The 12,998-nt window shown below is 41.6% G+C and overlaps 1 protein-coding gene across 2 annotated transcripts in view; it reads right to left on the bottom strand.

Moving 5' to 3' along the window:
• LOC138736682 (exostosin-1-like) overlaps nucleotides 1–12,998 on the bottom strand; it is a 441,690-nt gene that overhangs the window by 62,604 nt on the left and 366,088 nt on the right. For both annotated transcript variants that reach the window (XM_069886575.1, XM_069886574.1), the window contains exon 9: nucleotides 8,457–8,546. In XM_069886575.1, coding sequence (XP_069742676.1) covers nucleotides 8,457–8,546 — 90 coding nt within the window. The remainder of the gene's footprint in view (nucleotides 1–8,456; nucleotides 8,547–12,998) is intronic.

Below are 12,998 nucleotides of genomic sequence, written 5' to 3'. Positions count from 1 at the left end.
ACTCATGAAGCTGGACCTCTGATCATTGTGGATGAAGCCCGAGTATCCAAACATGGTGAAGATCTGCGCCAGTGCCTTGATAACGGAGGCAGTGGAGATGTCAGGGCAAAGGATGCGAAGGAAAAACGGGAGTATTCATCTATGATTGAGAGGAAATAGACGTTCTTATTCATGGAAGGCAGTGGCGACTTGAAGTCAATGCTGAGCCACTCGATGGGCTGAGTGGTCTTCAGTGCATGGGTCTATGGCTGGCAGAAGAAGCGCGGTTTGCACTCTGCATAGACCCTGCAGGATTCCATCATGGTCCAGACTTCTTGGATGGTGAAGGGGAGGTTCTGGGACTTAATGAAGTGGTACAGGCGTGTGACGCCTGGTAGCAGAGGGTGTCGTGAAGCTGTTCAGACTGTGCACTGGCACAGGTCCGGGACAGGACATCGGGGGAATCATTGTGCTTTCCTAGCCTATACTGGATGTTGCAGCTGAAAGTGGCCAGCTGGACTCTCCAGTGCAAGATCTTGTCATTTTTGATCTAGCCTCTCTGGGTGGTGCTGAACATCAATGTCACTGCGCGCTAGTCTGTGAGAAGGATGAACCTTCTGCCAGCCAGGTAGTGCCGCCAGTGGTGGACTGCTTCCATGATCACCTGGGCCTCCTTTTCGTGGCAGAGTGTCTCTGAACTGTGGAGAGTCCTGGATAAAAAGGCCATGGGTCTGTCTCCTTGTTTGAGAGTGGGAGCAAGGAAAACGTAAGAGGGATCACACTCCTCCTGGAATGGGGTGGTCTCATCCATGGCATGCTTCGTGGCGATGGTGATGTCCTGACTGATGCGGGCTAAGACCGCTTGTGCCTTGCAGAGAGGAGAAAGATGGTGGCTTGAGCCAGTGGACGGACCTTGTTTGAGCAGTGGGGGACCCACTGGGAGTAGTAAGAGAAGAGCGCTAGGCACCTGCTGAAAGTCTTGAGCGCATGGGAAAGGGACAGTTCCATTAGGGGACGCAAGCGTTCGGGGTCAGGACCAATGTTCCATGATACACCCCAGGATGGCCAGGCAGGTGGTGCTGAACATGCACTTCTCCCTGTTGTAAGTGAGGTTTAGTGCCTCTGCCATCCAGAGAAATCTCTCCAGGTTGGCATCATGGTCCTGCTGGTCATGGCCGTAGATGGTGGCATTGTCCAAGTATGGGAAAGTAGCTCTTAGATTGTGCTAGTCTACCATGCGGTCCATGTCCCACTGGATCACAGAGACCCCATTTGTAACCCCAAACAGGACCTGGCAGAACTGGTAGAGGTGCCTGAGTGCCTCAAAGGTGGTAAAAGGTTTATCCTGGGCATGGATGGGGATCTGGTGGTAGGCTGACTTCAGGTCACGGTACTGGGTTAGCTGGCTGACCATGTCAGCGATAAGGGGCAGTGGGTAGGTATCCAGCTGGGTGTGCTGGTTTATAGTTGGACTATAATCGATGACCATCCTCATTTTGGTGCCCCCTTTTACAACCTGGGCTCTCCAGGGGCTGGTGCTGGACTTTGTAAATTCTTCACCTTGGCCTTGATGAATGTCCTGTTGGTCGCACAGTAGCGCCAATTCTTGGTAGCTATAGGCTTACAATCTGGTGTCAGGTAGTTGAAGAGGGATTGAGGGGGCACCCGTAGGGTGGACAGCCCGCAGGTGGACTGGGGGCAGTCGCTGGACTTTGTGTTGTGGGTGGTGAGTGGGGTGGGGAGGGGGATTGGGCCAACAAAGGCAAGAGTGAGGCTGTGGCAGTGACACGGGAAGTCTATTCCCAGGATAACTGGGGGCAGAGCTTGGGCATGACCAGGAGCCTGAACCCTTGGAATGTTCCCCTCCTCGCTGTCAAGTTCACCAAGTAGCACTCTAGTGCCGTGATGGAGTGGTTCTGGGCCATGAAAGCAATAGCTTGGAGTTTCAGCGAATGGACCACATGCGAGTGCACAAAGCTTTCAGTACTACCGCTATCAAACAGGCATTTTATTACCTTCCCGTTGACAACGATGTCCATCATCAAGTGCCCGAGTGCGTGGAGAATGTCCTCCGTTAGAGTGGTGGACGCTAGGTCTGCCTCGAGGTCTGAGTCGCTGTTCCACAAGGGTTGTGGCGAGTAGCAACCAGAGGGTGCCTATAGGAGAATGGGGTGCGGCGAGTGCACGGTTTTGTATACGTGCCTGTTGACTACATCATCTGGTCGGTGAGTCACACAAGTTGGGGTGCTTGGGCCATGATGGTGGCACCAAAGAGATGCACTTGGCGTTGGTGTGGTTGGGCGACTCGACTGGAAGTGGTGTCAGAAGTGACGTCGTTGGTATAGGCGGAAGTTGAATGATGAAAGATGGCGGCATTCATGGTGAGCACATGGCGGTGGTGTGGTTGGACGGCCGGGCTAGAAGGACATCGTGGTGCAGGCAGAAGAGATGGGCAGTGTAATGATGCTGCCCAGCATCTGCATGTGGGGGCATCCAGAGAGTCGGAAGAGGCTCTCGGTTGGTCGTGGAGGGCCGCAGTGCTCCCAGTGGATTTGGAGAGGCACACTTTAGCGAAGTGGCCTTTCTTGCCACATTGGGAGCAATGAGAGTTCCTCGCCAGCCAGTTCTTTTGGGAGCGCCTATCCAATCCACACTGGGACCCACAGTACTTACAGCAGCAGCGATCAACTCCTCCATGTGGGGCCCCTCGGCAACTGCTGTCACTGGCGTCGGCCAGGCCGGAGGTTGGGGAAGTGAGTATCAAAGACCTCTACGTGGTGAGCTGCAGCTTCTAGGGAGCAGACCACCACCATGATTCTGACAAGGGAAGCATTGTTCTCCAACAATCTGTCAAGTCACCCTCGACCAGAGCCCTGCACGCAGGCACCTCAGATGAGTCGCTCCACCTCCCCAGCAGTCACCCCAGCTTGGATCGTGCACGGGTGTGCTAGTTCTCTCAGTGCCCCCCAGGTAAGCATCTGCCATCTCACCTGGCTGCAGTATGTAATGGATAAATATTGGGAGGAATTTGGTAAGATTACAGTAGGTTACATATCTACACACATTTTAAAACAGATCTTATTTGAAAGACTGAAGAATTCATATTCAGTAACATTGCAGGATCTCTGGAGAATGTGATGCAAATTTCACAAGTTGGTGCTAATTGAAATGATGTCATGAATTGAATAGACCATTGTTTGGAGGAGACAAACTGGTTGTTTAAAATTACCTACAGTGTGCTCACAGAAAGGTCACTCCTGGGTTTTGTTTATCTAAAACAACAGTTTGACCAAGAGAGGAGAAGTCCTGTGGTTTGCTGAAGAAGGTGGGTTTTTTTTTTTTTACAAGTGAGAGAGTCACATGGGCTTCTTGGCGGTCAGTGTAGTGGTTGTATCACCACACCATGCTTAATTGAATGCAGCTTCTGATAATTTGCTGTGATCCATTCAAGGAAGGGGTGCATCCCTTAAAGACACACTCCAATGAATGGTATACCCCAGAACCACATGCAACAGCTAGTGTGTGTGACACTGAAAGCAGCTGAACAGTACAAGCCAGGAAGCTGGTTGAAACAGAAAGCTCCAGAGCAGCGGATGTCTGGAAGTGCTATCTGTCTGATGTTTCTCTTGGAATAAGTGGAACAGAAAAGAACTCTGTGATAGTCTGAAAGAAAGAGGTTATCTGGAGAACCCTGTTGGGGCAAGTTTCATTAGCGAGACATTGAGGTGACTAATGGTGGTACCTCAGTTGTGGAAATCCTGGAACAACAAACCTCTCTCTGCAAACCCTACAAGAATCTTCCTGAGTGGTAAACATTTACCTTTCGAGCACCTAAGCCTGGTGAACTTTATACATGTTAAATTCTGTGCACAGTATAAGAATTGCTTGCATCCAGAGAACTTGGAAGAAGGAGAAGTGAGATTGAACTGTGAACGAAAGAACTTTTCTTAAATTTACACACATTACATACACGTGTGCTTAGAATTAGAAGGGGATTAATTTGGGTTAGTTAAGAATAGAGATAAGTTAAAGTTTGATTCTGTTTTCATGTTTAAAGATAATTAAAAACAACTTTTGTCTAAAAACTACGTCTCTTGGTGAATGTCTATTCCTGCTGGGTTTTGGGGTCCTTTGGGCTCATAACAAGTACCCTGGTAGAATATGTTTGCCGGCGGCCAGTACATGCTTTCCAGGTCAGCCATTGCTGGTTTGAAATCCATGTAGTGTCGGATATCCTGGAAAGCGCGTGGGCCCAGCTTGGTGCAAGGTATCATGAGTTTCTTCTGATTATCACAGACCAGTGTGTGGATGATTGCCTCAATCACATGCTTCCAGATTTTGAAGTATGCTGGAACGTCCGATATCCAGCCTCTCGATGGTGAGGAACTTCTCCATGGTCCTTTTAATTTAAGCTAATTAAATTGTGAGCACTGCTGTGCGAATAATTCTGATGCCAACACCACAGACTGTACCTCAGGCTTTAATTAGCTTAAACTCGTACACTCCAGTATTTCCAAAGGAGCCAGCTTGAGTCTTTATACAGGCTGGTGATTGACAGCAGGCAGGTGGGGCCATCCTCCCAGGTTGCCTACCTGCAGGTACAGTGGTTATCCACTGCAGTAGGCTGGTAGGAATGTGGCCAGTGTAGTGGTTGTATCATCACACCATGCTTAATTGAATGCAGCTTCTGATAATTTGCTGTAATCCATTCAAGGAAGGAGTGCATCCCTTAAAGACATACTCCAATGAATGGTATACCCCAGAACCACATGTAACAGCTGCCAAGGAGCTGAACATGGTTCAGTGGGGAAAGATGGACATGCAAGCTCTCCTGCCAAAGACATACATGGAAAAAGATTGCTTCTGTATTGCCTGAGGGCCCAGAGCGCCTGCCAGGGCCACCAAAGAAAGTACATTGCTGCCAATATCTGCAGGTTGGACCTTCAAGGAATTCAGAATTAAATGTCCTCACAAAAGACATCACCATTATTGGCCCAAAACTTGAAAAAGTTGCAAAAAATTTATTTCCATTTAATTGCATTCTGGTCACTGCAGCTGCTCCTTTAGTGAGGAACTAATGAATGTGATCAGGATTCATCTGAATGATTACTAATGAATTTCACAAAGGCTAGATGGAATTCTGTTTAGTGTATAATGTAAAAATATCTAATTTTAGGTATAAGATTTCCACATAATAAAACTGGCAACTTAAAAAAAATAGATTGAGCATTTTGTGATAACTTGAAATGATTTTGTTGACATGTATAACTATTGACTGGAAATAAATTTAGGAAGGCCTTGAAAGTTACAAAGAATGAATATGTGTTGATGGTAACACACAGTGCTCCCAAACAAAAATCACAATGGATTCAGTTTCCCTTAAAGCAGGTGGTAATAATGCTTTAGAATAACATACTGGAGGTCTTGTTTTGACAACCTAAGTATTTATCTCAGATATTAAGTGACAATTTGAATATGTATGCCTTCTTAATCATTCATCATTTTGCCATTTTTCAAAACAAATAACAACAAGGAGAAATTTACCTTTAGTCTGAGAGAATGATTAGATCTGGATTGGAAAAGAATAGTGCAGGATGGGGAATATATCATGGAGAAAAGAATAAAGTTTGAATTGGGAAAATAAAACTGAGAAAATCCATTTAGCCTACAATGTTAAATTTGGCATTTTGAAATGAAAATGGACACGGGGCGAAATGTAGCTGACTCCATGTTACGGGTATTCAGGTAACAAAATTTGCTGTAACAAAATTCAAAAATTATTACCCAAAAATACACTCGCAAAGTTTATTTATATAATGTAAATAAATAAATGCAAAGTTTTTTCCCCACTTATTTTTCTTGATGCAGTGCAGATGCATTATGGAAAATTGTGTTACAAACCACTTTCTAGGAACGTGATCCTCTTGAAATGCAGGGTTCACCTTAAATGTGATCTTTTTTTGCAAGATCATTCTGGAATTTAAATCAACCAATAAGCATGTCTTAGTAGCTTGAATTCCATAGGAATATCTGATTGGTGGAGCAGGGAGAGAAGGATCTCTTCAGGGTAGGGTTCTCTGGGTAGGTATTAAACAGAATATTTGATTAATGTTTTAAAGGTGTGATCAAAATACAGTGATTTACAGTAAAGTTTTCACCAGGATAAGATGAAATTGTAAGTTCTATCATATATTCTCAATCAGAAATGGGGAAGAATTCCATATTGTTTTTAAATGATATTAAAGAGTGTAATATCCTATAAGGACCATCGCCTTCCCAAGATCGTGTTATATGGCGAGCTCTCCACTGGCCACCGAGACAGAGGTGCACCAAAGAAGAGGTACAAGGACTGCCTAAAGAAAGCTCTTGGTGCCTGCCACATTGACCATTGCCAGTGGGCTGATATCGCCTCAAACCGTGCATCTTGGCGCCTCACAGTTCGGCGGGCAGCAACCTCCTTTGAAGAAGACCGCAGAGCCCACCTCACTGACAAAAGGCAAAGGAGGAAAAACCCAACACTCAACCCCAACCAACCAATTTTCCCTTGCAACCGCTGCAACCATGTCTGCCTGTCCCGCATCGGACTTGTCAGCCACAAACGAGCCTGCAGCTGACGTGGACATTACCTCTCCATAAATCTTCGTCCGCAAAGCCAAGCCAAAGAAAGAAGATCCTATAAGTCAGCATCCATACTTATTGTAAGTTATCTCATGATTATGCAATTATACCAAGTCATTAACCTCATTGTTTTATGTCAATAATCTTTTGCATAATTAGTACCCAAGGAATGTCCACTATAACCATATATGGTAAAATGTAAACTCTGTACACCTGTGACTGAACAGCCTTGGAATGTGACTTGACCACCACTTGGTCCATGTACTATGTGAATAAACCACTTGAGTTTTAGATCTCACTCTACCAAATCATCCATGCCTTGTCTCTGTTCTTTTGACTGTGTACATTAACTAATGGAACTTCAAACTATACTCATAGTGTTTCCAGTACACAAAAAAGCACTTTTATCTTTTCTTGGAGAGTTTTGTGTCCTTGTTTGTGAACACTAAGATCAATACTTGACATTTGGCACAAATATAGTTGGCTGAAGAACTATATTCTGTATGACCTTCTATGACCGCAAGAACCTCTGGAGGGACTCATTGAGAGGCTGCACCTGGAGTTCTGTGGGCAATTCTGGTTTCCTTACTTGAGGAATGATATACTGGCTTTGGAAATGGTGTAGAAAAAGGTCAATTTGGTCTGGAAATAAAGAATTTAACTTATGTGGAAATATTGAGTATAATAATTAGAATTTAGAAGGATGAGGGATGGATACAGCCCAGGAAATCACATGCAAAACCCTCCCCACTATTGCGAACATCTACAGGGAAAGCTGCCGTTGGAGAGTGTGATAGTACAGATCTATCACCAATGTACATAGTGTATATAGTTACTGTATCTAGACTGTGCTTACAGCGATTGGCTGAGAGCTAAGCCATGCCTATTGTCTGGGCCTTAAAGGGTTGTGTCCCTAGCCAGGTCGGATCATTCCGGACTGGTCGGCCACCTGTCAAGAGCTCCTGTCTTTTGCTAATAAAAGCCTTGGTTTGGTCAACAAGTCTTTGATTCTTTCGACGAGCTCTACAGAGAGCAGCAGCAATCATCGAGAATCCACAGCACCCAGCACATGCTCTATTCTTGTTTCTGTCATCAGGAAAGAGGTATAGATGCCACAAGACTCATACCACCAGGTTCAGGAACAACTGCTACCCCTCCACCATCAGACAACTCAATCAGGGACTCTCACTTGTGCACTTCATTGAGTTTTTAAAAATTCTCTCTGTATTGCACAATCAGTTTGTTTATATTCATTATCAGTTTACAGTTTTTAATTTGTTTACATGGTATATGCTGTGTACAGTTTTTTTTGCATTACCAACAAGTGGTAAATTCTGCCATTCTCGCAGGAAAAAGGAATCTCATGGTTGAATATGATGTCATTCATGTACTCTGACAATAAATATGAAATCTGAATCTGGATCTTATTGAAATATACAAACTATGAAAGGAATCGATAAATTAGAAGCAGATAGGTTGTTTCCAATATGACTTAGGAAAGAAATTCCAGAATGTAGAAGCTAAATGCATGAAGACATGGCCAAAATATTGGGTGAAAGGGAGATGATTTTATATATACCCTCAGCTAGAGTAAGGTGGAAGCTAACAAGATCAAGAAAGGCAAGCCATGAAAGCATTTGAGCCTAAAACTTAGTGTTGATTAATAGGGTATTGATAATGGATACAGGGGGCAAAATGCATGTTAGGATGTATGAAGTAGTCTTGGATGAGTATGTTTTATGAAAGATGGAAGGTGAGCCAGGAAAAAATAGGAAATCCAAGCCTCTATTATAAACAATAGTCTTGTAAAATTAACAAACACAGGTTGCTAACTTAGTTTTGTGAGATTGGTGACTTACCTCATTGTTTGACAGCACAGTATCTTCATCTAAGCTGAGGATAGCATCTGTATGTATGACATCATATGGGTAGAAACGGTTGCTCATGCTCTGTAAAAATATTAAAACTGTCAGATTTGACTTTCATGCCATCTAAGATTCATGATCTCATGATTTATTTTATTATTAAGATCTTATTTGGTTTTAATTTCCTTAAAACACTTCTGTCGACTAATTTGGCTTCTTCTGTTATTCTTTTACTTTATTCCAGTTAAATTATCACTTTCAACATAATATTCCATGAATATGAACATAAAACAACAATAATTCAGATAATTTTTTATCAAGGGGAGCACCACATCAACGAGTAAACCTCAAGTATATTTTGCAACAGTTGTCATTTATTTCTAGAATGTTTGGACTATATGAGAAGTTATTGTCATATACACAAGTACAATATATAGATGTACTGGAATTCCATATTCTTACTTGCTGCACCTGCACACGCATGCAAGATACACAAACAACAATAATATAAATTACCATAAGGTGCCATGAGACAGAAAAAGATAATAAATTTAAAAGGATAAGTCAATATTTACTGTTGCAGTTAATGCAAAGTTGTGATGTTCAATAGTGCAGACATATGTTTTGATGATCCGGTTTATGGTTAGGGCAGTTCAGGGAGATTCAATGTTCAAAGGGCACTAATAGGTGATGATATATTTCTCTCATCATGGCTTTTTAAAATCCATTTCTTCCCACTTTCATTTTGTGTGTTAGCAATTTTGAAGGTCTCACTACTGGATCCCTGTTTTATTTAAGGCTGATAGGCAAAATGGATTCCTACACCAGAGGCAACATTAAACTCCCAATAGATAAGGTGTAAAATTGCCAATCACAATCACACTGCTCCACCCACTGATCACCCAGTGACTGCATACCACCCCACCTCCACCAATTGGAAACAATAATATATATTGTCCTGACACCACAGCTTTGAACCCATAACCCTTCCCCACTATTACAGTGTCACTTCCCAGTGGGCTACAGGATCCAGCCTCAACCTCAATTGATTTGCTTTGTGGCTTGTGATTCAGCATGTGAAATAATGACCAATTCTCCATAATGCCAATTCATTTGTGCCGGAAATCTAGGTTTGTGGACCCAAATTAATTTTCAAACAGTGTTACCATGACCTAAACTTGTTGTGTAGTGCAGTAACTGCTCAAAATGGAGCATTCTAGACCATCGAGATTTGATTTCCAAGTGGTGATGATATGTTAACCATACTTATATTAAGCAGGATGTAATTTTTCAGGTTCTATATCAAGAATGTAAGCAAAGAGAGCAGCAGTAGCAATCGGCCAATTAGTCCCAACGTAGTGGGTTGCGCGCAAGCGCAGCAAAAAGAACTGAGTCAGCAGGCTGTGAGCTTATTAAGCACAAGTGATTTACTTTGAAGTTTGTGCTGCAGCCTTTAAGGCCATTCAGAGCTTGTCCCTCGTGTTCCAGAACTCACGTCACACTGATGTAAGCACGTACGCGTTCTTTCGGTCTGTATTGGAAAAGAAGGACCCGCGACGTTATCTTTGCCAGGGCTGCCCCGCTGACCGTGCGTGACAAGTGGGGCCGGTTCGCAACCGCTATTATGCTTGCTGTCACACCATGAGATTATTCTGCCACTCAAAAAGTTCATTGTTGATGCAGTCCTAGCATCAAAACTACTATCCCACTCTTTCTTTAGATTCGATTCCCTTGTAGTTTAAATGACTGTTAATCTCCACTTTGAATATATTTAACAATTTTCCTCCTTAGCTCTCTAAGATTTCAAATATTCAAAACCCTCTGACAGAAGGAACTCTGCCAAACTTTAATCTGAAATGGGTGACATTCTGAGATAATACATCTCGTTTTAAATATCAAACTAAGGGAAGTATCTCTCAGCATTTCCCCTGTCATTCCCCTCCAGAACCATATATCTTTCAATAAGATCATCTCCATCCTATCAAACAGCAACCCTTTCACTCCAGAAATCAATCTAGTAAATATTTTCTCCATTGCCTCCAGCACAAGTACATCTTTCTTCAAACATAGAAACCAAAATAATATGCACACTGGCAGTTCTGGTAGCAGCATCCTACAAAATAGCTTCAAAACCTTCCTATCCGTATCTTTTGCAATACAAGCACATCATTCCATTGGCTTCCCTCACTCCTTATTTCATTATTTCATTAATATACTAGGAACTCAAGATCTCTTACTACAGCAATTTTAGTTTTACTCTTCCAATGATGATAATCTCTTATTTTCTATTATTGTACACCATTAGTCAACTTTCTGGCCACTCACTTAACCTATCATACCCCTTTGCATGGTCTTTCTGTTCTCCTCATTACTTCATAACCCATGTATTTTTGATTCCACTGCAAATTTATTAACATTACACTCAGGCCCTCAAGTCATTAATATAGATTATGAAATAATTGAGCCCAGCATTGAACTCTCTGTGATACTCCATTAGCTACTAACTGCCAATCCAAAATAGCTAGTTTATCCCAACTTTCCATTTTCTGTCTGTTCATTTCTCCTTTCATGCTAATGTATTACATCTAAACCCATTCATTTGTATTATATGCTATAACCCTTCATTTGTCACCTGATTAAATACCTTCCAGAAGTCCAAATACAGTTAATTTATTGCTTTCCCTGTATCTACATTGTTTGCTACATCTTCAAATAACTTAGGCAATGGCTGAACACTGGCACAAATGAGCTTAAAATAATTCACTATTAAAAATAAATTATTATTCAAGTATGAAAAATAGTAAATTAAGCTTCTAAGGTCTGATATTTTTTATTTATTTTCACTTCATGCATCTTTACTCACTGAAAAAAATCTAATAGGTTTATTCAATGGACTCAAATTAACCAGAATGTGTTTTTAAACACCAGCAGTTTCTATATATTCATTGGCCTAGTAGATTGAACCCAGCTGTTTCTATGGAGCCCTTTATATTACAGACACTTTTCTCCAATAAAAATAATTCAGAGGAGGCTGAGTATGAAACAAGCAACTGGGATTTTAAACAGCTGCAAATAAAAACTCCTTTTAATTTTGCTTGTCAGCTGAGTTCACATTAAGCATTTTTCTGTTTTATTAAGCTGAAACATTTCACAGCATGTTTCCTAATACTGTAAATTATGAAAACGTGAACTAAGTTTACTAAAGCCTATTAAATCTCCGGTCAGTCAATAGAATTTAACTTCAGAGATAAAACACAGAAACAAGCACTCTGGCTCATGAGCCTACACCTGTGGAGCTCATGTGGAAAAAAAAGGGAATAGATTAATGTTATGATTGAATGGTCACAAACCTATAGTATTCATGGGTTTCCTCCATATGTGCCCCGTCTTTGTCAGAGAGGATAATTCTTTTATTTAAAATACTTCCATTTTGTGTAAGATCAAGAAGTGAATTTGATTTGAGTATTAATCTAATTTCCACAATCTGCAAATTATAATCTAATTCTAATAGCATTGTTGTTTTCTGAGTCCACTGGAACAAAGAAGCATCTCTTGATTAGTCAGGTTTGTAATTTTCACACCTCACCGTGAATTAAAAATAACACCACTACGTGCTTAGCACTGTATTTTTCTTGTACTACTAATCCCAAACAACACACATTAAGTTCAAGTTTATTTATCATCCAATCGTACATAACCCGATAAAACAACATTTCAGAGAACAAGGTTCTGCCCCAATTCTGCCAGAAATTGGGTGAACTGCCAGAAAATACACTTGGCTCTGCATACAGCCATTCATAGCTAATGTTAAGAATTCTTAGAGAAACTTGTTTCATGACAGTGCGACATGTGAGCTGGAACTCCTTATATGTGCTGTCCCATTTATTAAAAATCTTCTCTTGGTGGAATATCCAGCAAGAAAAGGCACTCACATCCTTCTCTTAGAACAAGTAGGTCCACTTTGTGGGTGGTAAATGGTTTACTTTTTTTGGGATCTACTAAGAGCATACTGTAAACAATACAAAATTTCATGAGTTTTCCGGCCTAAAATCAAAGACAAATAGTTGAGATGTTGTGCTGTGATGCTGGCACCATCCAAATAGGATCAGCACAGGAGATCCTCAGCAACAAAATCCTAACGTAATTCTTGGGAGGTTGATCAATAGATTAAATTTTTTAAAACATTTAGACATTACAGGCCATTTCGGTCCATGAGTCCGTGAGTCAATGCACCCAATTTAATATAAAATTGTAATAAAAAATGATGAAGGGTTATAAGCTGTTAAGTACTGCATTTTTCAGCAACAAATTATTTTACAATGCAATGGCAAATGATTGGGAAGACACGGTATTAAGACCCCTAATCAGATCTAAAAAAAATCAATTTGCTTTATGATTAACCTGTTTTTAATGATATAGGCAAAGGTAGTTAGATTGAATGCCACGATAACTTCCATATCGTCTACTGAGAATATTACAGCTAAATTTGGCAGAAGTTTCTTTTCAAAGGTTTCTTCTCAAAGCTGATTTCTATGA

This window comes from Narcine bancroftii, chromosome 6, assembly GCF_036971445.1.
Source record: "Narcine bancroftii isolate sNarBan1 chromosome 6, sNarBan1.hap1, whole genome shotgun sequence".
Lineage (NCBI taxonomy): Eukaryota > Metazoa > Chordata > Chondrichthyes > Torpediniformes > Narcinidae > Narcine > Narcine bancroftii.
This window is presented reverse-complemented; position numbering and strand designations above follow the sequence as displayed.